The following is a 27,131-nucleotide window of genomic DNA, read 5'->3' on the forward strand; positions in this document are numbered from 1 at the left end:
GTATCGAAATACACTCATGTAAAAATGCAACAGTAACTTATATGTTTACGTCGGGTCACTAACCTAACAACAGTCAGCTTATGTGTTATTGGGTCAGTCACGTGACAGTGGTGGGTTATCATGAGAAGCCTGAGGTCAAATTAAACACCATGGTCTTTGCATGATGGTTTAAGTCTCGCGTTCAATACTATTTCACTGTGTCAAATACATCTATACTTAGTTTCTTTCAAAATAATAAAGAAATACATGTTGATTGAGACATAGATGTTTCCGTAATCGTTTCGACATTAATGCTTCTGCTTTTCTGCAACAATAGAGGGCGCTATTACTAGTTCCAAATCGGTAATGTGTGGCGATTTGCAGTCGGGGAATACGGAGCCATAGTTGGTCACCCCATGCATGAAAATACGAAACGTAAACAACTCAAGCTCGTGGTCGGGAGTTATCATAACAATTATGACATTTGAGGAAGGACATATTGGTTTGAAACATCTAAATATGTAGATTCAAACAAACAATACCAGCATTCTATAAGCCATATTTACCATGAGTCAACTGAGGTATTTGTATTTATAATTTACGATTATTTTTATGAATGGGATTGAATGAAATACTCGCATTTTCATTAATATAGTTGGAGACAATTTTACTGATTGACGGTAGCTTTTATTCCATCAAATTAAACATTTCGTACAGTTCATACACACAAATATGTAAATAAAATTACATACTATTGACATTGGAATAAATATTTCTTATTACTCACAGTAATGTCAGTACGAAAGTAAAAAGTCTTCAAACCCGATCACCAATTTATTTAAAGCGGGAGGATCGTCACTTGCACACGCACTGGAATTGAGTCCCAAGCTACAATAACCACACACGTTAAAAACGCAAAGGCACATGGGTAGACGCTTGTTTGTAAACAATGACACACTATGGTCATCTGACGCATGCGCAGGCGACGACTCCCCTCTTTATGTTTTAAGAACACAGATACGTAACCAGATAGTTATGCTAATTTACGCCGTGACAAGCTTTAGTCAACAGCTGCCATGACCTGGACTTCGCATATATTCAAATATTGCACCTTGGGATTGTTTGTCAATTGAACACTGACGTATCTTCCTGTGATTGGTTCGGGGCAGTCGATGACGTAAGTTTCGCGTCCTTTCAGAATTACTCCGCACAGTTCATTGTTTTTGATGTTGTCATGATTTCCAACGCGTACTTCGGCGTTTTTGATACGGAAAGCTGTTGATTATAGAAATCACTGGTTAGTCTTCAGCAATAACATTTTCTTGCAATAATACCACAATTATTTATATACTAGTATCAAGTATTAGCTTATTATAGGTTATTTTTGTCATGAATTTATCGTTTTAGAACGAAAATATGGGTATAATGTATTTTATAATCGTTAGCTAACACTGCAAGCGGACATCCCGGCATTTCCACCGCTGGCAACCACAACCAGCAAAAACCACGGTCAAGCAAACTCACAGAAAAAATGTAAGTACTTTGGGCTAGTTGTCAAGATGCCACGGAACAGAGTAACAAGATTACTTCTACATGCCAGTGTGTGCAGACGTTTTTTTTTTTGGGGGGGGGGTGTCTCATAGTTGAGTTTGTGCTGTTTGTGACTTAGCTCAATCCCGAGAATATGAATCTGTCCATATGTAAATCATCGGAAGATAATAAGCATAGAAGCATTGAGGTTCATGCCCATACATACCGCCAATGTCACGTCTGTTTGTGACGATGACCCGGTAAACAACTTCAGCATTTCCCAGATCTACTTTCCAGAATGCGTCACGTTCCTTGTTCGTCCATATGCACGAATGTCCAGTAACCAAATTGCTGTCTGTGTTTCCATCGACAGCTCTGTCAGCAGTGTTGCCATTTTTCACCGAGCTCTGAGAGGCACTTTTGTGAAGAGCAACGTTAACAAGAGCTACAGAAGGAGATATTGAAATTTCTAAATTTAATATGCATATTGTGAGTTTGATTTGTAGTTACTATGGTTACTGTTATTACCTTATGTTTGTCGAATATATAAGCTAGTCAAACGGTTAGAAACGGTTTACTATTTACGTATTACTGTCGGTGGTGCAGTTGGTGGTTCAGTTGGTCCATCAGTAGGGGCCTCAGTTGGAGCCTCGGTGGGAGCCTCAGTTGGAGCCTCGGTTGGTGCCTCGGTTGGTGCCTCGGTTGGTGCTTTAGTCGGGGCATCGGTCGGCGCTTCAGTCGGTTCAAAATCTGTTTTGCGATAACAAGACACATATTTAATCCAACAAGTTATTCTGCACGTAATCTATAATTTTTAATTTAATTTTACATTTTTAATATACAATTTGCTACATTATACGCCATGATTTACTTCTGAAATAATGCATTACATTACATTGCATTGCATCTTACACAAAATCAATGAATATAGCCTTTATTTAAGATTAAAGAGGCAAATTAAGACAAGATGTATTATTTTTTTACTTACGATCATAACATACGTAACCAATCCTGTCGTTACATGACGTGTCTGCCCACTGAAAGGCGCGGTCTTTCCTAAATAAATAAATAAATAAATAAATAAATAAATAAATAAATAAATAAATAAATAAATAAATAAATAAATAAATCATCTCTTCACAATCATTTTTTATTCGACCATGGATTATATTGAATTGCTCAATATGTGTACATAACGGAAACAACTGATCTATATGGACTCACCATAACATCATACACTGGTCGCTGGAGGAGTCAGGCTGTCCGTGAGCATAAGGTATGTAAGATAACACTTCACCATCACTGGCCTTAATACTGTCGCCACTCTTCATCCCATCAATGTGAAAATTCGTCGATGTATACCCGAGAGCCCGTATTTTAGTAGTAATCGCAGCATGTGTAAATTGACTTTCATCTTTGGCTAGTTGTAATCCCAATTTATGACAGCCTGTTATTGCCTCTTCGCGAGTGCTGGATGTTTTCACAATTGTGTATCTTGACATAGCAGCTGCCATAATTGGATCTGATTTGACAAAAGTAGTATGTAATCTGTATACAATTTTCAAGTATATGTTATTCTGCGAAAAGGCGTAAGCAATATTCATAATCGGTGTAACCAATGTAGATTTCAAAGAATATGCAGTTTCATTACCAACAACTTAGAACAGATACACATAATATTATAGATTATTACATATGTACTGCAGTTTATTTTGATTCGTCCCTGAAATCAAAATCGGTATTTCCACAACCCATATGCAAATGAGGTCTGAGAGCAAACAAAGTAGTCCCTTCAGGAGTACAGTTTTTCGGAATAAACAATATTTAGAAGTACGATATTTTCCCCTTGGAGTACATGAATATACTTGCCGAGTGAAATGAAATTTGAACAACAGTAATGGTACTTTTAGGCAGTCACTTATTTTGGCCCAAACTAATTTGCATAGCACCCATGCAATAATGTTTTCGCTCGTGAAAGTACGGCCGCAGGATACACCGCATCACTCGTGAAAATAACTTCCATACGCAACGAAAGCCACGGGGAGGGTGTGGGGTTCTGTCATAGAACTCTATTCAAACACAATCGCTCTCGTACTTATATTGTTACCTCGCCTTCTAAAACAGAAAAAAACTATATCCCGTATCGAAACTTACCTTCAGGCTGGCATATGTACATCATAGTATTTCCACACGGAAGATCATTAATACGCCTTGCGCTATAAGCCTCCCTAACATTGGTGAATGAATAGAAATATGAATAAGACATTAAATATGCTCCGATCGTTTATTAGTGTGTTTGATTGATTCATTATATAATATGATATAATATAACAAAAAATATAATATAATCATACCAAAGGTGAATACAAGGTCCATCACCTGATGGTTCACCCGGTGCAAGAGGTTGATATGTCGCCATGGGACCGTTCAATGTCATAAGTCTGTTCTCAACAGCTAGCTCGCCTATCCAAGTATTTTGCTTAATCATGCCCTCTTCTTCCATTCTTTTAATCAGATAATTGTGGATGTTCATATTAGCAATATTAACAAGAGTCATATCTTTGTCCATACACGACTTTAGAGCATTGGTATATGTCTTTTTCTCTTTAAAGAACTGGTAATAATTATCCGCATCTGGTGGTAGCACGCCCTCAACCGCCGACTCTGTGTAAGAACAACGTCAAAAATGAAATCTGCTTTTCTCAGTACAACGTGCTATTTCCGGTGTTTGTCATGAATATTTTGTAGTAATAAAGGTGTATCTTACCGTCATAGCATACGTATCCTATAGAGTCACTACATGCAGTGTCTGCAAATTCGTACGCTCTGTCTATCCTATTGAGAAAATATTGAGATTTGTTGTTAATATATGATTAATTAAAATTAAATTAATTTTGTTTCACGAATATTTCATTTGTGACATGTGTTATCAAGTATGTCACACGAAGTGTCACCGAAATACGCTATGAAATACTCACCACAACATTATACATTGGTCGGAAGATGAATCTGGTTGCCCTTTTGCGTATGGTACAAACTGCTGGACTTCGCCGTCATTGGAAGCTATGCCAGAATCACTTTTTTCTGCATCAACATGGAAGTTGAGATTGGTATAACCGAGTGCCCTAATTTTGTATGTTATCACAGTATGTGTAAATGGAGTGTCGTCTTTAGCAAGTTTTAATCCGACTGACTGGCAACCTTTGATTGCTTGAGTACGCGTACTTTTTGTCTGGATTAGTTTATATTTTGGTAGTTCGGCAGCAATTTGTGGATCTAGAAGAGATGGAACACATTAGGCAAAACATTATACTGTAAACCACTAGCAGCAATTACAAAGAAACATTGTTATTTTAAGTGCGAACCTACATAATACAATTATCCATATTTGACATATTTATTATGTACACCAGGTATCGTATTGTCATGAATTAGTTTACGCGTATCTGTTGACCGACTTAATTAGCTGATTATTAGCGAATTGCTGTGTTATGTCTGTCATCGTTTAGGCCTATTTGACGTTTTGGACGGAACTTGGCTCAGTGATTTGGAACTAATTACGAGATAATCGTCGCTATTCTGACTACGAATTCTGACAGTTGGTATTCGTAGTTATTAATGTAGTGAACGATTAATCAAAAGATATGACGTATTCAGTATTTAGTGTGATTGGCTTTATGATTGAAAGTTACGCCCTAGAGTCTTTTTACTGTTTTGTAATTGGTTAGAGTTTTGAAAATGACGAAAGAGAGTTTGAGTTGGTCTTGGGGAGCACAGCACGATAGACGCACTCTGAGAGTCCAGTCCTGGAGAGTCTTGGGCGAGTCTTGAGTCAGCCTTGCGATAGTCCTGGGGATTTTTCCCCAGGGCGCTGTGTCTTATAGAGTGCTCGACTGATCGACTAAGACGAGAGCTGAAACGTATTTCGTTGTGTGTGTCTTATTTGACTGTAAAGCTTAACTGACTTTCCCGATCCCATACCTCAAGGGGACGCGATAGAGAGACGAGACGAGATTCCCCCTGGCAAGTGTGGAGAACCCCGTGGAGAGAGAATTACCCCCTGATAGTATTACGACAAAAATACATCAAAACACATTTGTAGGTTTGTGTTTCATTACTCGTTAGCTTCCATCCTGGGTATTTATTTTATCAATGACTTGTTTTCATACTAACCTTCAGGTTCACAGATATACATTAGCGAATTGGAACATCCCAAGTCATTAAGTCGTTTACCACTGTAAGCCTCCCTGTATATGAAAACAACATGTTCAATTAATAAGTTCCAACTGCAGAAATCTCACATAATATTCACAGAAACAGAGTAATAACATTCGTTGTTAAAAGCTTCACTATTTTTCAAATCAAGTGCGTTGATCATGTGCGTGGGCTGTCTACTGTGACTAACAAATAGTGACACGTTAAATGGAATGTGTTGAATTATATTATATTATTATTAATAAGTAACGTAATATGAGTCGTACCAAAGATGGATACATGGTCCATCGCCTGATGGTTGATCCGGTGCAAGGGGTTGATATGTCGCCATAGGACCATTCAACGTCATGAGTCTGTTCCGATAATTTAGCTCGCCTATCCAAGTATTTTGTTTTATCATGCCCTTTTCTTCCATCTTCTTAAGAAGGTAATTGTGAACATTGACATTCGGAATATTGACAAGTGTCATCTTCTTGTCCATGCACGACTTCAAAGCCTTGCTATATGTCTTCTTTTCGGTAAAGAACTGGTAATAGTTGTCGGGATCTGGCGGTAAAACGCCTTCAGATGCTGACTCTGTGAGTAAAAACAATTTATCATTGGAACATCTTTAATTACGGCGATATGAGAAGTGTATTGCTATTGATAAAATTAGAGAATTTGGCAGGAATAAATGATATAAAAAGAACGAAGCTTACCATCGTAGCATACGTATCCCAGGACACTGTTACATGAGGTGTCTGCAAACTCGAATACTCTGTCTTTCCTGTGGAAAAATTATTTATGTATATTGCTAGATTTATAAGAATGCATTTATTAATAGGAATATTTTAAATTCAGATTTTTTCTTGGATTGATCATAATTATTGAACAGTAGATTATTAAATATATATAATTGTAAATTAATTACCATAATATTATACATTTGTCAGAATTTGAATCTGGTTGTCCTTTTGCATAAGGTACAAATTTCTGGACTTCACCATTATTGGTAACTATATCTGAACCACTTTTCTCTGCGTCAATATGGAAGCTGAGGTGTGTGGAACCGAGAGCCCATATCTTGTAAGTTATTACAGTATGTACAAACTTATCATCGTCTTTGGCAAGTTGTAAACCAGCTGACTGACAACTTTCAATTGCTTGGGCACGTGTGTTTTTAGTCTGAATTAGTTTGTACTTCGGCAGTGCAGCAGCAATACGTGGATCTATATTAACATCAAAGAAAATGCCAGATGATATTACAGCATTATTAAGTTGCATTACTCCGACCATCGTATTATTAGTATTAATATGGTATGATGGAGTTTTGACTAAATACCCACCTTCTGGTTCACAAATGTACATCATCTTGTTGCCACAGCCTAAATCGTTAATTCGCTTTCCTTTGTACGCTTCCCTGTAATAACAAACACAATATATGTAATGGCATGACTTCACTATCACAACTAAATTTAAAATTTGTATTGTAGTATCCAAGAAATAATACACTCACCATAAATGGAGACAAGGCCCATCACCGTCTGGTTGACCACTTGCCATTGGTTGGTATGCGGCCATTGGACCATTCAGTGTTACAATTTGTTTGCCATGCGCTAAAGCACCAATCCAGATGTTCTGCGAGGTGATACCCATTTCTACCATTATGTCGAGCAGAGCGTAATGAATCTGTTCATTTCTTATGTCAACTAGAGTCATATTGTGTTCCATGCACGATTTGAGTGATTCACTGTATGTCTTTTTCTCGGTAAAAATATGATAATAATTTTCAGGATCTGTTGGTACTTCCACTTTTGCGGATTCTGTTAGATGAAAAAGTTAGAAAATTTATGAGCCTGTATCACGTATATGTAGACAAATGTAATGTCTGGTTAATGCTATTCATAACACGAGATTCTTTAAAGTTCACCGAACTGCTATAATTGATTTGACGTCATTTAAACTTGAGTTCTAACAAAGAGTTTAAGTCAAATATTCTAAACCATTGTTCAATTGAAGAACTGAAGAATTAAACACTAGAGTAACGGTGTAAATACATGCTCGAAAACATCGTTAATGAAATTGTATGGACATTGCGGAATCTTACACATTCATTAGTTATAGTTCTCATGACTTGAATTGCTTGAAGGGCGGCGGTCGCCGCGCCGCATCCTGTTCGATATGGGACTCATAGCGACGTATACATAGTGAAATGTAAAAAATATGCTTCAGTTCCGAAATAAATGAATATTAATTTAAAAGATTGTAGTAAAATAAAACACACCATCATAGCAAATATATCCAAAGGAATCAGTGCATTCAGTGTCGGCCCATTGGTATTGCCTGTCCTTCCTAAACAAAGACACCAGTAATTATTATGATTTAAAATAAGCAGATAAATTATTGAATGCTTTATAAATTTATAATGGATAGACTTTCAGATGTTAATGCCATACAAGTTCATTGTATACATACCATAGCATCATGCACTGAGCGCTCCTTGAGTCTGGTTGCCCATTAGCGTAATTTGTGAAAGACTGAGTTTGACCATTCTCACTTGCAATGCCGTCGCCATTTTTTCTAGCGTCTATGTGGAAATGACTATACGTAGCACCGAGAGCCCATATTTTGAATGTCATGATAGAATGTGTCAGTTCACTGTCATCTCTTGCAAGTACCATACCCTCGTCTTTACAAGACTGTAAAGCAGCATCCCTATTGCTTGGAGTGAGGATTAGTTTGTATTTTGGAAGTTCTTTAGCTATGACTGGATCTGCGAATTATTAAAAAAAACAAAACATTTACTACTTAGAGTGTATAGCAAAAGAACATGAAATGAGGTTTTCTAAAACAAGACCGATATTTTGTGTGCGGTAAAGTTATTAGTGTCTTCGAGGGAAGTTGTGAGTTCGATCACCCAATCTGCAGCTCACCCGGCAGTACAAACTAGAGTACATTTTGCCACACCCTTTAAACACGCAGTATTATATATAGAAGCACGATGTTGTATTAGACGGGGACCATAACACCCGTTTGTTACCTTGTTCTTAAGTAAACATTTAAAAAAATTATGATTCCGGATCGGATTTCAGCGAGATCTTGTTTCGTGTCTTATGATGTCATCTGCGGTTCCCAATTTTATAACGGTGATCTTTGCCGGTTAGTTTGATTATTAACTGATTAAAAAAAGCTATGAAAATGTATATTATATGCTGTAATACGTACCCAATGGTTCGCAGATATACATGAAAGAGTGGCTACATTCGAGGTCATCCTGCTTGAAGTTATAGTTATGCCTGAAATATAAAAAAAAAATAGAACAATATTCGTACCACAATAGGAGGACCTTTTGATATTTATAATAAATAATAAAATACACATTTATTTATTTACCAGAGACGGACGCATTGGCCGTTCCCACTTGGTTGACCTGTCACAAATAATTTATCATAATCCTCCCGATCTAATTCACGATACACCGTTCTCGTAGTACCATCAACTCGCCGAGCACCAATCCAAAAATCATTAGCTTCAAGGCCTTTATCCCGAATCATTTCTACCAACTCATTGTGTATACTTGTTTCATCAACGACAGCAAGCATCATACCGCGTTTATAGCAGGCATTATACGCATCGTTACCGGATATCTTTTCTGTAAAAATCTGGTAATCTGAAAGGCAATACAGTCAATAATTAATTAATTAACAATAAAAAATAAATAAATAAATAAATAAATAAATAAATAAATAAATAAATAAATAAATAAATAAATAAATAAATAAATAAATAAATAAACGCGTATGCTACTTAATCTCCTAAAATTTAATTATTTTCACCAGGGCTACACACACCATCAAACATCGGTCGGACCATGTATAATAATAATTGGGTTTATGAGAAGACCACAAAATAATCCACTCATCAGCGCTGTATTCGTACATACTTAGCGGAAGTAACCACTTCAGTGTTCAGTGCACATTGTGGTGCACTGACACGCGATGCTAACACTTTTGAAACAAAATAACTATAAACATACAGCATTGCTTAGAACACAACGGTAGTATATTAGAAATAAACAAGGCAGAAAACGAAGATGGTTACTCACCGCTAGCCGCTGCCACAACCAATAAAGGCAGAACACAAATTATTGCACGTAACATGTTAGTCTTTGGATATAACCATAGACTGATAAAGAAAACAGCAAAGTACATTCGTATTTATACATTTCACTAGCACGTCCAAGGTTATTGGTGAGGTTACGGGATATAAATATATGTTTATATCAATGCTTAACTTTATCGCTGATGTAACTGATTTGTGAAAACATTGTATTAATGGTAATACTAACCTTGTTTTAAAATTAGAGTGCACGTTCAGCATTTATTCCACCAGCTGTTGCACACGCATGTTTTCCCCGTGAACGGACACGTTTAAGGTGATTTGTTACATGTTACGCAACAGTATGGTCAGCTGTTCCGCAATTTTCAAATGTTTTTTTTTTTCAGTACGTAAGTATGTATGTTAGTGAGTTAGCTAAACAAATGGAAACAATTGTATATCTTCCCCGGTTCGAACGCCCATGGTATGTTACTTCACTCATGCGCACTAATTTAACGTTATGTGGCCTGTATTTGAGTTTGTTGTGTAGCATAGTGGAACTGCGTTTCTGCAATTTGTAAAGTTAGTGTTTATCGCTTTGAATTAAGTGTATGTTCGTAGTCAACTTAATTCAAGGGTGACATGTGTAGCGAAGTAGGCGAGTCAACGGAAGAAAGTGGCAGCGAAGACAAGCAAAGTATTCTAGAAATTCTGTCATTGCCACGGAGATGTAATGAAAGGAGACATGTTCTGGAATCTGGATGCCTGCCACACACAAAAAATAAAACTGAAAAGGCATCGGCGGAAGGTGCCTAAGAGTGAGAGGAGCGAATTCAAACAAGGCCAATCACAGAGGATGGATGCCCTGGAATGGGCCCTGTGACGTAAAAATCACTTTGAAGTAACAAAAAGAAACGTAATACTGAATTCCATACTAGTTACCATGGCTAAATGAAATGAGCATTTGAACTAGTATTCAGTGATTGTCTTCAGAAATATCGCACCAACTTTTTTGTGGCGGTACGAGGTTTATTGGCTCCGACCTTTAGTTAAAAAGAACGATTGTAATGTGATGATGCGTAATGTATTTTCAAAGGCCAATTTTTATTTTTACCATAAGTTCAACGTTTCGAATGCTGTATAAAATGTGTAGATAATTTTGATGCTTTCATGTTTTGTAATTAATTATCTTGAATTAACTACAGCTTGCGTAAAAAGAACACGTTCTAAACCATTCAGAATGACGTAATCAGGCATTCAAACAGTAATTGTTTTCTCGAAAAAAAAAATCCAGGCTACTTCTTTTCAGGCTTCCAATTTTTTTTTTCAGGCAGAACATATCATAGTGTCCCTGTCGCAAATTGGGACAGCTGAATCAATAAAATTACTTTAGAGGGCAACAGGTTTAAACCGTGCGTGTGCCAAAGTACATTATTATTATTATTATTATTATTATTATTATTATTATTATTATTATTATTATTATTATAGTACACGTCATTTACACGTAAACAAATATATAATGTAAATAATAAAAAAAAAATCATTTCATAATTTACTGTATTCAATGTAGAATCTCTACTATTTTTCATTCAAAGCAATGTCACTGATAAATCGGCAAACTCATATGTCCTTTATTTTTTGGGTAACTGATGTTTCAGACATTTACATACGTATATGTGATCTGTTATTAATGCGGACTGTGTGGAGGTAACACAACGGTTTAAAAACAATAGCAATGTAGCCTGTTAAATCACAGTCCCAACCCCATATTAATAATACCACAAACTGAATATAAATCAATCCTTTAATCTGTCTTACATCCCCGGAAAGTATTGATTGGTCCCCTTTATAAACAACAGAGTTGTACGGTATTAGATGTAAAATCTCAATTTCAATTTTATTGGGGGAGCACAAATTATCGCCAATTAATTATAAATATTCATGCGATTATAATGCAAAAATATATCATAACGAATAAACATGTTTTTATTTCACACACAAACTAGCGTGATGATACCATGACGTAACTCTTACGTAACAGATAGTATGTTACGTCAAAGCTATAGGTCATTATTAGGGGGTAATAATGCTCGAATTAACGCGTTTGAGTAAAATAATGCGGACTTGCTATCAAGTTCTGTTGCAACTGCACACAATTGTTCTTGCTTAAACTTTTTTATATTTATGTGAAATTTAAATTTTAAATTTGTAGGCCAAACATGTTTGACATTTACATGAAATAACCGAATAACAAATAAAATGAATGTCTAGCATAGTATAACCTCGCAAGATGCTTTTGTTTTGATATATTTTGTTTTTGACTGCTGGCTCCCGGCGTCCTTTGCTCGTAATCTGCGAAGAATCCTTCTGTATCCTGTCAATGTGACACATGTCAGTCTATTGCGAAGTTTGAAATTAAATGATTCTGATTTTATAAATTTTTGAGTATTAGATTGGACGCCTACTTAGAGAGAAGGTGAAGTGGTCAGCCATCCGTCCATGATGTTGATATGTGCATCTGCCAGGGGCGATGACGTTTTCTCTTTCAAACCATCGTATTATTGATGCAAATATCACTGGTAAGCAATGTATCATATATTGTATTTTCAGCGTTTTATTTCAGGTTTTTCAATGAGAAACTCACATTTCAAGTTTATATGGATAGTCATATGTTGAGCGAATTATTTACATTTTGTATTTATATGTACCTGGACGATGCATTTTATGTTCACGCATTTTATGACTTCATACTATATGATTATTTTGATGTAAATATAATTTTGTGTGTAATTCTCATGTAATTCTTTTTATGCGTAGACTGTGTGAGGTTGTTATCTGAGATTGATATAAAGTAGCAGGATAGACTCTTTCTTAGAACAAAGTTGAAGACTGTGACAAGAACAATACTAGCGTCCATGTAGGAATGTTCGGTACCAGGCGTTTCCCGGCGTGAGTAGAATTTTATCAGTCTGTCTAAATAGACGTCATGGAGAAAGTGATTTCAAATGGGTATGCAAAAGAAATTCTTGAGCGTGTGACACCGAAAGAGGGGAAGGAATGACATATAACCCATCTGTTGTTTATCATCCTAGAAAGTTTAACAACATATGAGAGGTCTTCGATTGTGTCGCAAAATGTGGCAACACATACCTAAATAGCGTTACTTCCTGGGCCAAACGTAATGAATGATCTAAAAGGAGTTTTAATGAGAGTTTCCTGTAGACTTCTCCAGTGACATTGAGTGCATGTTCTATTAGGTTAAGGTAGCCAAGAGTCAACAAGACCAGTTGAGATTTTTATGGTTTCAAAAGAGAGACTAGCCGAAAGCCCAAGATCTTTCGCATGACACTACATGGATGGACCGAAGTCAGTAGACGATATTCAGCACGCCACTGGTGAGAGAACTGAAGGCCTTGTACAAAGAAAGGGGCTTTAATCTCACCAAGTGGTCAAGTGATGAGCTCGAAGTTTTGAAGTTGAAGATCGATCAAAGGAACTGATGATCTTGAACTGAGATTCACCATAGCTTCTGACAGAAAAAAACAAGATGTGTGTTATGGAAAGAACAGACTTATACGTTTCATTTCAAGTGCCACATTAAGAAGACAGAGACCACAGTAAGGTCAGTGCTGTCTGAAGTTAGTTCAATTTATGATTCTTTGGGTTTTATTTATCCACTTCTCATTCCAGCAAAGATAGTGATTCGAACAAGAATCTAGATGAGATTATGAACCAAGTGAAATCATGCTTACCAATTGGCAAATGTGGAAGACAAAGATTGAGGAGTAAAGATTCTTTGATCCTATATGCCAGCTAAATTTGGAAAGGTTGCAAAAAGAAAATTGATACTAGTGAAACTGGATATGGTTGTGTTATCTACACCAGACAAGACAATTTAAAGGGAGATGTGTATTGTTCGTTTGTGTTTGCCAAAGGAAGAGTAACTTTATTGCAGAAAATTAAAATACCAAAACTAAAACTTATATAAAGATGGTTAGAGTTCAATATTGACAAAGTAAGCTACTGGACAGACAACAAATCAGTTATGATATGAGTCATGAGTGATCGAGAACGGTACCACACCTTTGATTCCAACCAAGTTCAAGTCATAAGAAAGCTTCTGTTCCTGAATAGTGGCATCATGTGGATACCAAGCGAAATCCAGCAGACTTAGCGTCACGAGGTGTTAAGACAACTGAAAGGTTGAATATCCGTAATTCGTTTTGTGAACCAGACTGTATGCAGCAAGAGGAAACAGAGTGGCAAAATCAGGCGTTTTCACACTAATAGGGAGGGGTGACCCTATATGTGAAGACTAGCTGTGAAACCATTTATTTTGATGACATAACACCAAAGGTGTTACATAAAAGTGAAGTAGCAATTATAAAGACTGTTCAAAGGAATGCATACAAAGAGGACATAGAAGCCCTGTCCAAAAACAAGTCTGTAACAATGAGAAGTATGACACAGTGTTAACAGATGAGGGTACTATCCGTGTTGGTGGGCGACTTTAGGAAGCAGAGTTGCTTTATGAGATTAACAATCCAATATTGCTGTCAACGAACACACAAGTATCAGTAATGGTGTGCAAGATGTGCATTCAACTGTTAGCCACAGTGTATTGGCTGAATAAACGAGATCAAGTTGTATCATCATAGAACATAATATGTTTCACATGTTTTATCCCAGCGCAATATACTCATATATATTGGTTGATGGAGTAGTAGAGACAAAGGACAAAGGAAGAGACGTGCGATCCTGCTGACTGAAGACCCATACATCAATTAAAAAAAAACAGTCGCTAAATTCTGTATTTTATTTGAGGCCAAACTAAATAAGTAGTTGTGTTTAAGTTGAGTAACAGCTGTAAATTCTGTACAGTCGATATTTGATCTCTTCATAGCATTAGAAATGTTTCATTATTTTCTGTTCCAGTATATGTGGATGTGAGACATTGTTCTTTATAATGTCACTGTACCCTGCAGCTGTTGTGTATACGTTAATCATTTATACTTTCTTTTTTATGAATTTTATATGCCCATGTTTGTATATTTTTGATTTTTGAAATGCTGCAAGTTATTTACCTTTGCATATCTTTGTAGTTAATCGTATGCGCGTAATGAATGATTACGTATTGGAAATACACATTAAAGACAATATATCCCTGAAGTTGGGCCTCAATGATTTTATTTTTTGGGATTGATTGTGTGAATTAACCCGCACTGTGATTACCACATGCAATGCACTGTGATACTCCCTATGTATACATTCTATGTAAAATATACCGTGTTACTCACATAATCACCTGTATTTTTTACTTTGCTACTTGCATTACACGTGTACATTATGACGTTCTTCGTGATCATTATATTGTTATTTCCGTTGTCCTCTATACATTATACCACACTACTCCCATTATCCCCGTACCTTACACTATTGCAAAAATACACCATCTATTATAACTTGTAATGTAAAATAGATGCGACGGAATGGCGCAGTTCCAAAACTAATAAATAAATACTAATAGCATAAATAATATTAACAATATATAATTATATGTAACAATCGTCATGTTTAAGTTGTAGTTTAAAGATGAGTTTCATTCTCAGATTTGTTTGTTGGAACATTATCATAATTCTTATCTCCATTAACGCGATTCTTAATCATCCACCAAATCAGTGCTTTGAAGATCAAACTAACGACCTTAATAGCTAAAAGTACTAACATGTATTTCATGCGGTATTGCGGTATGTCATATAACCAACAAGCGCCCTCATCGCCACATGCTGTCGTTTCCCACAACACACATGTGGAATCAATGGTTGCTCCAATAAACACAGGCGTTGGAATCCAAACTGAAAGAATAATAAATAAATAAATGAGATTAAGTTGTATTAAGCATCATAGGAAAAATATTATTAATAATTGGAATGTACTTATTACAGTAGCATAGTTCCTATTGAAATCACCAATTAGTAAAATTGACTCTTAAACTAAATATTGACCGGGCATTCATTGCTGTCATAACTTATTTATACACCGCCCAAGTGATTGACAGTGTGAGTAACTAGTCGGTGATGGCGCCACTGCTGGTGATTGAGTAATTTCAAGACAGTGACGTCATAAGGCAAGTGTGGGGTCTGAGTTGTAGTGTCAATGTCGAAGGTTAAATCCACCACAGTCGTCACGCAGAGCCTGTTGGAATGTTGGTATGTAATGTGTTTAACAAGTACAGTATACGTCTCCGTGCACAAAATCACGCAGTATGGCAACTGTGGCATTTTAACCAAAGTGATTTACCTAATAGCTGAGTAAACACATCTTGAACTCCAAGTGCAAATGTTTTTTCTGCTGGGTCAACACACCTACAAAAGAACATGATTGTTTGAAGACGTGAATTGAGAAAAAAAGTTGCTTTCATTTAATTAATGATAGTTTACTCGTATGGCAAGTAAAGTTGTATGGCACTGTATTGTGTAGTGTAGTGTCCTTTTATTGTGTTTATTTTTGGAATATGGGTGAAATAAGACAATCTCGTAACAGTTCAAAAGCATAATGCAACCTCGAAGGCACCAGTTCACACTTAAGGGAGTTCCCAAAAAATAAAATACAAGATTTAGAGCGCAGAACAAGTTATATTAAACAAATATGTGCTGTTGTGGTGTTGTGGTGTATAATACTCTTGTGCTAATGGCAATACACGTGTGTACGTTGAAATTTAAAACTAGAACAAAGCAAATTTCTGTTTTAAAACATTTCGTAGCCGAGAAGAGCTTGGTTCCATCACATGTACTTCTTTTACACCGTCCATGAACACTAGGTTTTATCCCAATCTGACAATCAGCAGTCTCCAAACACAGTTGCAGTTCACTCTGATCTCCCAATCTACCAATCAGCAGTCTCCAAACACAGTTGCAGTTCACTCTGATCTCTCAATTTAACAATCAGCAGTCTCCATACACAGTTGCAGTTCACTCTGATCTCCCAATCTAACAATCAGCAGTCTCTAAACACAGTTGCAGTTAGTTCACTCTGATCTCCCAATCTACAAATCAGCAGTCTCCAAACACAGTTGCAGTTCACGTTGATATCCCAATCTACCAATCAGCAGTCTTCAAACACAGTTGCAGTTCACTCTGATCTCCCAATCTACCAATCGGCAGTCTCTAAACACAGTTAAAGTTCACTCTGATCTTCCAATCTACCAATCAGCAGTCTTCAAACACAGTTGCAGTTCACTCTTATCTCCCAATCCACCAATCAGCAGTCTCTAAACGCAGTTGAAGCTTACTCTAATCTCCCAATCTACCAATCAGCAGTCTCCAAACACAGTTGCAGTTCATTCTGATCTCCCATTCTAACAATCAGCAGTCTCCAAACACAGTTGCAGTTCACTCTGATCTCCCAATCTAACAATCAGCAGTCTCTAAACACAGTTGCAGTTAGTTCACTCTGATCTTCCAATCTACAAATCAGCAGTCTCCAAACACAGTTGCAGTTCACGTTGATCTCCCAATCTACCAATCAGCAGTCTTCAAACACAGTTGCAGTTCACTCTGATCTCCCAATCTACCAATCGGCAGTCTCTAAACACAGTTAAAGTTCACTCTGATCTTCCAATCTACCAATCAGCAGTCTTCAAACACAGTTGCAGTTCACTCTTATCTCCCAATCCACCAATCAGCAGTCTCTAAACGCAGTTGAAGTTTACTCTAATCTCCCAATCTACCAATCAGCAGTCTCCAAACACAGTTGCAGTTCATTCTGATCTCCCATTCTAACAATCAGCAGTCTCCAAACACAGTTGCAGTTCACTCTGATCTCCAAATCTAACAATCAGCAGTCTCCAAACACAGTTGCAATTCACTCTGATTTCCCAATCTAACAATCAGCAGTCCCCATACACAGTTGCAGTTCACTCTGATCCCGTACCGCATGCACATACTGAGAGGTCTCGTTTATTTAATATACACATGTTCTTCTAGGCAGGTCGTGTACTGCATTGTAGATACTATTAAATCAGAGCCTTCCCAGTGAATATAATTAATAAAATAATGTCCATTTAACCAGATAACATGTCATCCCTAATCCATGGTTTAGTGAAACTACCCACACAGTATCCACTTTATTACATTGTACTTTGACTGTCAACTAAGAGCAATCTTGTTTTCTGTTTTCAGATGAACGTTGTTAGTTAATATAATTTAGCATCAGCAAGTGAGGTCCTTTACTCTTTCGTTATGTTTTATTTATATGTCCATACATATTGAATATTATACTTTCAAACTGACCAATCATAAACGACGTTGGAATTAAACTACACTAGGAAACTACACTAATGAAACTCACATTTGAATAGCATGACTTTTGTTAGACTGATGGCGTCGCTACACACAGCTATTGAATGTAAAAATAATTGACACCAAAAAATCGTTTATAAGGAACGAATATATCTCAAATAAATACTGCAGGTAGAAGGAAATAGCAATAGAAATCGTGAAACCGGGATAATGGTGGAATGATTGATGTAATGATAGGTGTGGTTTGAACTGCTGTGATGTGCCACGTGTTGGATTGGATGTTTGAAATGTTTTTTTTGCAGTACAATGCAATGTATTCCCCATCGTATTTAAAACCATTACCTCAGTAGGATTTCCATTGTCATTGTTGTAGGGAGAGATCCAATAAAGCCAAAAATGAAGAAGACGACAACAAACACAATAACTATTTGATTGCATTCTTCTCCACATATACCAGTCCTAGCATAACCAAGTATTGATATATCGTCCTCATTGAGAAGGTATGCAGATCCATTATTGATTGTATTGTTGTACGTCTCTGCATAGTTATTATTGGCCATCAGAGAATGATTACTTGTAGGAGCAGAACTGATTCTACTAGGCATATCTTTGATAGTTGCACCAGTACAGGCGCATTCAGTAAAATTCTATTTAAAAAAACACAAATATTTTACAAAGTCTAGTTTATTATATTAATACATTGTAATATATTCCCTGTCCAAAGTATGCCAAATTTAAATAAACATTACCTTTGCACGTGACATAGGGGAATCCAGAGATTGACATCCTGCATGGCATGGTGAAAGGTACGTAATTCCATCTGATCCACATACCGGATCAAACACATCATCTTTACATAAACATTCAGAGTTACAGGAAGTTACACTGTTCACATTGCTACTATTACCATATAATCTGAAAAAGGTAATTTTTAGGCTTGATTGATATATGTATGCACATATATTGCAGTACCAGGACAGTAGAAAGGTAAATTAACCTTTCATTGAAGCAATTTTGACACTCATCATTATTAAATTATCTATATTCCAGCATCTATGCTAAGAAGAGTGTTCGCGCGCATATGTAAGATGGAATGGATGCTAACTGGGTGTTATTATACGAAGGTATTTTATCTTCTTATAAGGTAAGTTACCTTCTTATTATCAATAGAAATCATAATTTACGGGTAGCCAGTGCTACATGTGTACTTACTGATGTAAGTAGGCATCCATGTTTACAGGGACGAGATAGAGTTGAGTTGAAATGTGGGCATGAGCTGCCAATTATTAGTGTTGCCAGTGTTGCACCAGCTAATAGTTTAGTGAGTGATATGCTTGTTGTTCAAGGCTTTATTGGCAGTACTGAGGTAGAGGCCCTCTTGATAGCTGGTAGAATTTGTAGAGGGTAATCAATTGACTGGGGAGAGCCGTACCTGTTGGAAAGCCCCAGTAGAGAGACTATATATAGATACATCATTTTATGTTGGTGAGGTTGAGGCACTGTGTATGAGGACCCCAGTGTGTGACTTTATTATTGGTAATATAATATTTACGCCAAATTTTGCTACAATATTAGCTCCTCTCAGTAATTTCACCAGAAAGGTCAGCCAAGAAAGGTAGTTTGGAGAGATCCTAGGAAAGTGCCTTTTATCGCTTGAAAGATTTATTGAGTAAGCAACCAATTTTAAGGTTGCCTGATTTTAATAAAGGTTTTATTTTGAGATGCGATGCACCAGGAATTGGACATGGTGCAGCCTTATTGAGGAAGGAAAATTCCCAGTGGCATACACAAGTCCTAAATTGCTAGCCAGAGAGAAATGTTAATCTGTAATTGAAAAAGAGTGTCTGGCAGTGATTTGGGCATTGCTTAAATTTCACCAACATTTATATGGTAAAGAATTTATTTTGAATACTGATCACCAGCCATTAACTTACTTAAATAATGCACGAGAAGTGAACAGTGGGTTAATGCGGTGGGCCCTATATTTGCAGTCATTTAGCTACCACATTATAGCAATTAAAGGTAGAGAAAGACAGGATTAAGAATGCTCAGAATTACTGTTACTGTTCTTATATTTTTTTGCAATTTTGAGAAATGTAAATTTATTGGTAGTTGATGCTGATTATTGGACTGAAAATATGCCATGTTCAGTCTTGATGAGGGGACAATGTCAGAATCCTTCATTCTTCATGTTTTTGTCATATCCCCCCAAACTATGCAAATAGAAGTGTGCACGGAATCATGGGAAGAAACGTGCATTGCCGTGTAGTAACTGTCATAAAGGTATTTGACAGATCATACAGGTGTGCTTGTGAATTACATGAGACAGCTGCTGGCAAGACCACATTCTGATTGGGTCATGTGGAAACACAGGTGGTGTTCCCGAATCTGGGCCATTTAAGCCCTTAAATAGACTAGACTGAGGGCAGTTGGAGTCTATCATTTCATGTGTACCCTGTGTGTTGCTGCTGTGATATTGTGAGACAAGTGATACTGGCTTCAATCATCGTTGAGACTTATATGAGCTTCTCTGTGATCTCCTGCTATCAGCGGTGCCCTCCAGAATAACATCTTTCGTCTGCAAGCAAGACTTCTGTATTTCTTTGTTGCTGTGTTGCAGAAGCCATTGACTGTCGTCAATTTCCACATCCTGGAACTGCGAGATATCACCAATACACACTTCCCTGTACAATACCCTATTTTAGTGAATCTTTTCATTGTGCTTTTGTGAGTGGTATTAAAGCCAGGAACTTTAATCTGATATTTTGGTGTATGTGTATTTCATTTCCAATACTATTGTCTTGTCTACGCTATTCTAGCAGTGAAAGAACCCCATGTCCAGTGCGAGTTCTGTGGATGCCCTCTCATTAGCAATAATCATGCCTTACACTGTGAAACTGTATGCATCCGCCTGGATAGTCTCGTGATGAAATGGACACATGTATATAAATTGGTGAAGGTCATTGATTGGATGGTACCTATATGTATATGCACAATTTGATTAAACTGCAATTCTGAGAGGAGCCTACTGAGTGGTAGATGGTATGTGGCTGGAGGGGCATTGAAAGAACACCATCACCATTCTAACTAAGTTGCCACTAGTCTATGCCTACGCTAATGTGAGACTATACACACACACACACACACACACACACACACACACACACACACACACACACACACACACATACTTGTATTGCAATATGTTCCGAGGACTACATTGGATTAACTTTTAATATAGTTGAATTAACTTGTAATATAGTTGCGATATGAACTCGATTAAAACGCGTTCCTATATAGGGTTGCGTTTTAATTGGAGTTTAATTAAACTCAATTACAATGCAATACAATGGAGAATTGCATTTTAATTAAGTTTAATTAAACAAGAGTTGAATATCCCGTGACTGAACATAGAAATGTTTGCGAAGCTTAGGTTTAGTATCGGGGTAAGGTATGGTATAATTATATTAATATTAATATAACGTGAACCATACCTTCCCCCGATACTAAACCTAAGCTACGCAAAACGTATTAATAATCGAATTAACTATTAATATAAATTATGTTTTCCGAGGACTATGAAAAAGGTCCTCGGAAGGTGTGTATGTCCTCGGAAGTAGCTATATATCTGTATTTTTGTCCTCGCAACATATAGCAATCCAAGTACACACACACACACACACACACACACACACACACACACATACTTGTATTGCAATATGTTCCGAGGACTTCATTGGATTAACTTTTAATATAGTTGAATTAACTTTTAATATAGTTGCGATATGAACTCGATTAAAACGCGTTCCTATATAGGGTTGCGTTTTAATTGGAGTTTAATTAAACTCAATTACAATGCAATACAATGGAGAATTGCATTTTAATTAAGTTTAATTAAACAAGAGTTGAATATCCGGTGACTGAACATAGAAATGTTTGCGAAGCTTAGGTTTAGTATCGGGGTAAGGTATGGTACAATTATATTAATATTAATATAACGTGAACCATACCTTCCCCCGATACTAAACCTAAGCTACGCAAAACGTATTAATAATCGAATTAACTATTAATATAAATTATGTTTTCCGAGGACTATGAAAAAGGTCCTCGGAAGGTGTGTATGTCCTCGGAAGTAGGTATATATCTGTATTTTTGTCCTCGCAACATATAGCAATCCAAACACACACACACACACACACACACACACACACACACACATACTTGTATTGCAATATGTTCCGAGGACTACATTGGATTAACTTTTAATATAGTTGAATTAACTTTTAATATAGTTGCGATATGAACTCGATTAAAACGCGTTCCTATATAGGGTTGCGTTTTAATTGGAGTTTAATTAAACTCAATTACAATGCAATACAATGGAGAATTGCATTTTAATTAAGTTTAATTAAACAAGAGTTGAATATCCCGTGACTGAACATAGAAATGTTTGCGAAGCTTAGGTTTAGTATCGGGGTAAGGTATGGTATAATTATATTAATATTAATATAACGTGAACCATACCTTCCCCCGATACTAAACCTAAGCTACGCAAAACGTATTAATAATCGAATTAACTATTAATATAAATTATGTTTTCCGAGGACTATGAAAAAGGTCCTCGGAAGGTGTGTATGTCCTCGGAAGTAGCTATATATCTGTATTTTTGTCCTCGCAACATATAGCAATCCAAGTACACACACACACACACACACACACACACACACACACACACACACACACACACACACACACACACACGCACACAAACATCACCAGTTATGTCAGTTCAGGTTGGGGGTTTACTGTAATAAATTATTTATTTTGAGAGAACTCTTTTTGAATATAATGTACCATTATATTGATTACATTACGTAGTCAGCCAGCATAGTTACCACTTCGTTTCTTTATATTTCATTTTTATGTTTCTTTTGTGTACTTAGTTGATTTTACTTATATACCCAGCAATATTGTACACGCCTCTTACAAAGCAGCATTTTTCACCTTGTACGGTGGGACTGATCATTCTACGATCAAACTGATCAACCACTGAATTGTATATACCCAACCTAAGAGCCAAGTGGTTATTGGTTTACTTTGAACATCATGTAAATATGTAACTGTCGTAACTGAGGTGGTGCAAGAACGGCAGGGATCTGATTTCTGTGTGAACAGAACCCATAATCATAATGAGGTAGGTGTTTTGACTGCATGGGCGATCAATACAAGTTGGTAAAGTCCACAAGAGCTGCCTTGCCTACTCTCACTGAGTTGAACTTGCTTACAATCTGAGCACAAGATGATATATGGCTTTCTCTATATGCAATACAATCAGTAATCCGGACATCATGCCAACACTTGTATGTAACACATGTATAGCAGGGTCTAAGAGACATTATGCTGTCTCACTGGAACAAGATCTAAGGCATGATGATGTTTCTCTAGGACAAGGTCTGGACATGAAATTGTCTCGCTTGGGTATGGTCTTGAATGAAATGTGCCAATATTAATTTGAAGATTTTCTTTGGAAGAAGTGGTCTGGGAAAAAACTTTTTTCTACTTCATTTAAAAAAAATCGTTTAAGACGTTTTGTACAGTACCTTGAAGTGCTAAGAATAGCAACACTGTGGGCAACTCTTCAATGTAATAATCAAAGTATTTTATGCAGTTTACTAATTTGCACATAGCAATTGCTAATCTCATCTCTCAAGCTGCAGTTATGTCATTTCGTTATATTAGTTGCGCAATACCCAATCTTTTTTCCATCCATCAGCTATAAATAAAGTTACGCCTTAACCTAAATTGTTGTGCTGTATATTTACGAAACTCCTTTAAGTAGAAAAAGTCATCCAAGGTATGTAGGTCTTCTGCTCATAGACAAACATGTTTTGAATAATATATCAAGTTAGTCTCAATCTAACTATATGAGTCAATGAAGCGAGGGTTTATATCTTGCATACTAAATAAACTGGTTCAAATATGTAATTGAATAGAGATCACGGGATGTTTACAGTAATGTTTACAATATGATTTTGATTTACTCAAATTGATTAATTTCTCAAATCTTACTGGTTTTGTATTACTGCTTCCTTTTAATTGTTTAATTGAGAAACCCTTATAACCCTTACATGGTAAATACGTTATAATAAAAAAAATGCCATTGATATAAGCAGTGGTGTTATTCATTGCTAACATGATGATGATAATGATTGAAACTTTTAATGAATGCTTAAAATAAGTTCACTTACCTAACTGCATATTCTGTATTAATGCCAGCAAATCTATAATTATCACAACCAATAAAGATCATTATGATAGGAAGTGGTACAACCAGAACAGCTACAAGGAGGACATTCCTAGCTGTAGTTAATAATGATGGTTTGAACTTCCGCATTAGTATGCCTCCAACAAATATTCCCAGTCCGCTTGGTATAATAAATGCAACAGCTGCAACAATATAGAAGTAATGAATATGGATTTGCCAGTGAGCCTCACCATCCACGATATGTGTGATACATAAGGCTGGCTCCATGTGATTGTTTGAGTATGATTTCAAAAATCGCGCCTTAAGTCACACAATATTATGTTAATACAGTTTTGAAGCTATAAGAAAATGCCAGCCCCCGAGAAATAAGAAAAATAAATAACTTTGTCTAAAGTCAAATATGTCAATTTTACTTCAAATGACCACTCATGAGTCGCTTAAGCCATTTAATCCAAAGAAGTACAATAGCCGAATTATTTATTCTTAAATATCTATAAAGCATATTACCAAAAGGCTTTCGAGTCTACAAAGACTCAATAACTTACGAACAAGGGTCCCCGCTATTGACATGGTAACTCTTAATTGGTCATGAATGAATTTGACACTAAAAGGCATCAATGCTGCTATCACGGCTATATCAACTGTACGCGCAATCATCACTGCCATGTAAGTCTTATTATACATTAGTCGCTTCAATGCCTGTGGCAGATCTGAAATGGAAATATGGATTACACATACCTTTCTATGCAAAGTGAACACACGTGTACAGCTTGTCGATTTGGGTGAGTAATCTGAAATCTAATTTTATATTTATTGTTCATTTTCTTTATTTGAGTCTGCTTAATATCGGTAATTGGTTCTCACTTTCAATTGTCTACATGTTGGCCACATCCTTTGTAATCTTTCAAGCATGTTTTTCAGTGTTAATCATCTATTTCGTGTTTATATGGGGACAAAATGATCAACACGAGTTTGTATTCCAAATGCTATTATTTGATATGCTTGCAAAGTATGCATCACATACTAACATACATTGGAAAGAAAGTTTTTATTTCAATATATTTGATCACATTTGTAAAAAGCACAAATCTCCTACCCAGTAATGACCAGCTTCTAAATTATACACTTTTTATACTGTGCACATAAACCACTGCAAATATGACATACCTTTCAGCTTCTTGTTTAAAATAGGAACGACAGTGTTGTTCTCAATTACTTCTTGATTTGGACTACCTGAAATTTCTACTTTAGCATGGATCTTTTTCGGAAGTAACATAATCGATAAACCAACAATAATACACAAAGGACCATTGATAACAAAAGCGAGCCACCAAGCACCGACCCAGCGTGGATCATATCGACTGATATCGATCGTTGATGTGTTGACACGATAGAAATCAACGTACATGTTATTATATGCAGATGATACCGGGAAAGCTATGATTGGTCCCAATGCATACATAGAGATCATTGCACCTGGATTGAAGAATTAACAAATCAGTAGTTTGTAATGTTATTCATTGTTATTCTCATGTAATTATGTTCAAGCTATGTTATCAATGCAAACTATGTTAACAATAACATGTTCAATATACATTTTTTTCTAGTTACAACAATCACACTAGAAATGTGGATATAATACCCAGCCATGGATCACTGAATACATTGAATTGTGTTGGGAAATTAACAAGGCTAAAACAAGGCTAAATGACCCAAAAAATTGGACAAATACAGTATATATCTAATACAAATTTGAGATACTTTACCAATGTAGAAAGGGGCTTTATTCTTGGGAACATTATCATCAATATATGTGATCCCAAGAGTGAAGAGTGGAGATATACCAATGCCAAACATGATTATTCCAGTGAGTATTAGTACTAATAATTTAAGCTGCTCTCCATGTATAGTCTCTTCACTGCATCCTTTGGTTTCGTTGAAGGAATAATCTTTTTGAGCACTGCAGAGATCGAATGATTTCTTTTCACGGATAACGCCATATTGATATGGTCCCGACATGAATTGCAGAGTGCTGACAGTTAGCAGACCTATACCTCCAATCACCATACCACTTCCTATCCACCGTGGTCTGTGGGTATCTGGTCTACCACCTATGTAGGTTATTAGAATTAGTGGCAACAACATGGCTACATCCATGACAGTGAATGCAAGGCTAACTATAGTAGAGGGTAAACTGTAGCGTTTCTCCCAGTTGTTTAAAGCAGATGACATTGCAGCAAAATTTAAAGTCACGCACAGTGTTGCAATCACGAGACCGGCCACTGCAAATTGAGCCTTCGCAAACGCCTGCAGGCACCGAGGGCGCCATGTTCTTATTCCACAACTGTAATCATACTGGTCAGTAATAGACAGCGCAGAGACGACGTTGACAGGCATGTCATCAAGCAGTGACTGTTCAGTTCCTGTCGGAATATTGGCGTGGCTATTGCTTTCCATATCCATGTTTATATATCAATGTTGACAGAAATATCACCTGAAATATTAAGATGTAAACAATCATTTGTTCTGGTCAAATTTAACATCAGCAAATACAAATGCTTACTGACAGAATTATGTTTGTATGATTCGTGTTTGATCAGGATATAATTGATTAGAGGATGCAATGCTGCAAGTAGTCTGTCGTGTAATTTGATGCTATTAAAGTGTCTTATTACATCATTGTAACAGTTAGATTATCTGCTTGTATAATGTACTGAACTATGTCAAAACATTGGGCTTATATACATATACAGTTCACGGTA

General features: G+C 36.4%; 3 protein-coding genes across 3 annotated transcripts; all 3 read right to left on the reverse strand.

Annotated features, from left to right (window-relative positions):
* Window positions 1-644: 644 nt before the first annotated feature.
* LOC146734607 (uncharacterized) lies at window positions 645-3,025 on the reverse strand. Its single transcript, XM_085507705.1, has 5 exons — window positions 2,734-3,025; window positions 2,498-2,565; window positions 2,095-2,259; window positions 1,736-1,954; window positions 645-1,254 (listed from the first exon to the last, which is right to left on the reverse strand). The coding sequence occupies exons 1-5, from the start codon at window positions 3,021-3,023 to the stop codon at window positions 1,040-1,042; spliced, it is 957 nt and encodes a 318-aa protein (XP_085363831.1). The 5' UTR covers window positions 3,024-3,025; the 3' UTR covers window positions 645-1,039.
* Window positions 3,026-3,081: 56 nt separating this feature from the next.
* LOC144355211 (macrophage mannose receptor 1-like) lies at window positions 3,082-9,863 on the reverse strand. Its single transcript, XM_085507555.1, has 15 exons — window positions 9,809-9,863; window positions 9,097-9,373; window positions 8,929-8,999; window positions 8,179-8,476; window positions 7,988-8,055; window positions 7,220-7,526; window positions 6,635-7,123; window positions 6,423-6,490; window positions 5,991-6,300; window positions 5,683-5,756; window positions 4,488-4,785; window positions 4,277-4,344; window positions 3,864-4,173; window positions 3,664-3,737; window positions 3,082-3,086 (listed from the first exon to the last, which is right to left on the reverse strand). Exons 1-15 carry the CDS (start codon window positions 9,861-9,863, stop codon window positions 3,082-3,084), a joined length of 2,772 nt encoding a protein of 923 aa, XP_085363681.1.
* A 5,102-nt stretch (window positions 9,864-14,965) lies between these two features.
* LOC102809892 (solute carrier organic anion transporter family member 5A1-like) lies at window positions 14,966-26,832 on the reverse strand. Its single transcript, XM_006811883.3, has 8 exons — window positions 26,136-26,832; window positions 25,537-25,845; window positions 24,915-25,079; window positions 24,353-24,551; window positions 18,854-19,019; window positions 18,447-18,751; window positions 16,105-16,169; window positions 14,966-15,659 (listed from the first exon to the last, which is right to left on the reverse strand). The coding sequence occupies exons 1-8, from the start codon at window positions 26,830-26,832 to the stop codon at window positions 15,391-15,393; spliced, it is 2,175 nt and encodes a 724-aa protein (XP_006811946.1). The 3' UTR covers window positions 14,966-15,390.
* Window positions 26,833-27,131: the final 299 nt, after the last annotated feature.

Source organism: Saccoglossus kowalevskii, chromosome 14, assembly GCF_978046115.1.
Source record: "Saccoglossus kowalevskii chromosome 14, keSacKowa6.1, whole genome shotgun sequence".
Lineage (NCBI taxonomy): Eukaryota > Metazoa > Hemichordata > Enteropneusta > Harrimaniidae > Saccoglossus > Saccoglossus kowalevskii.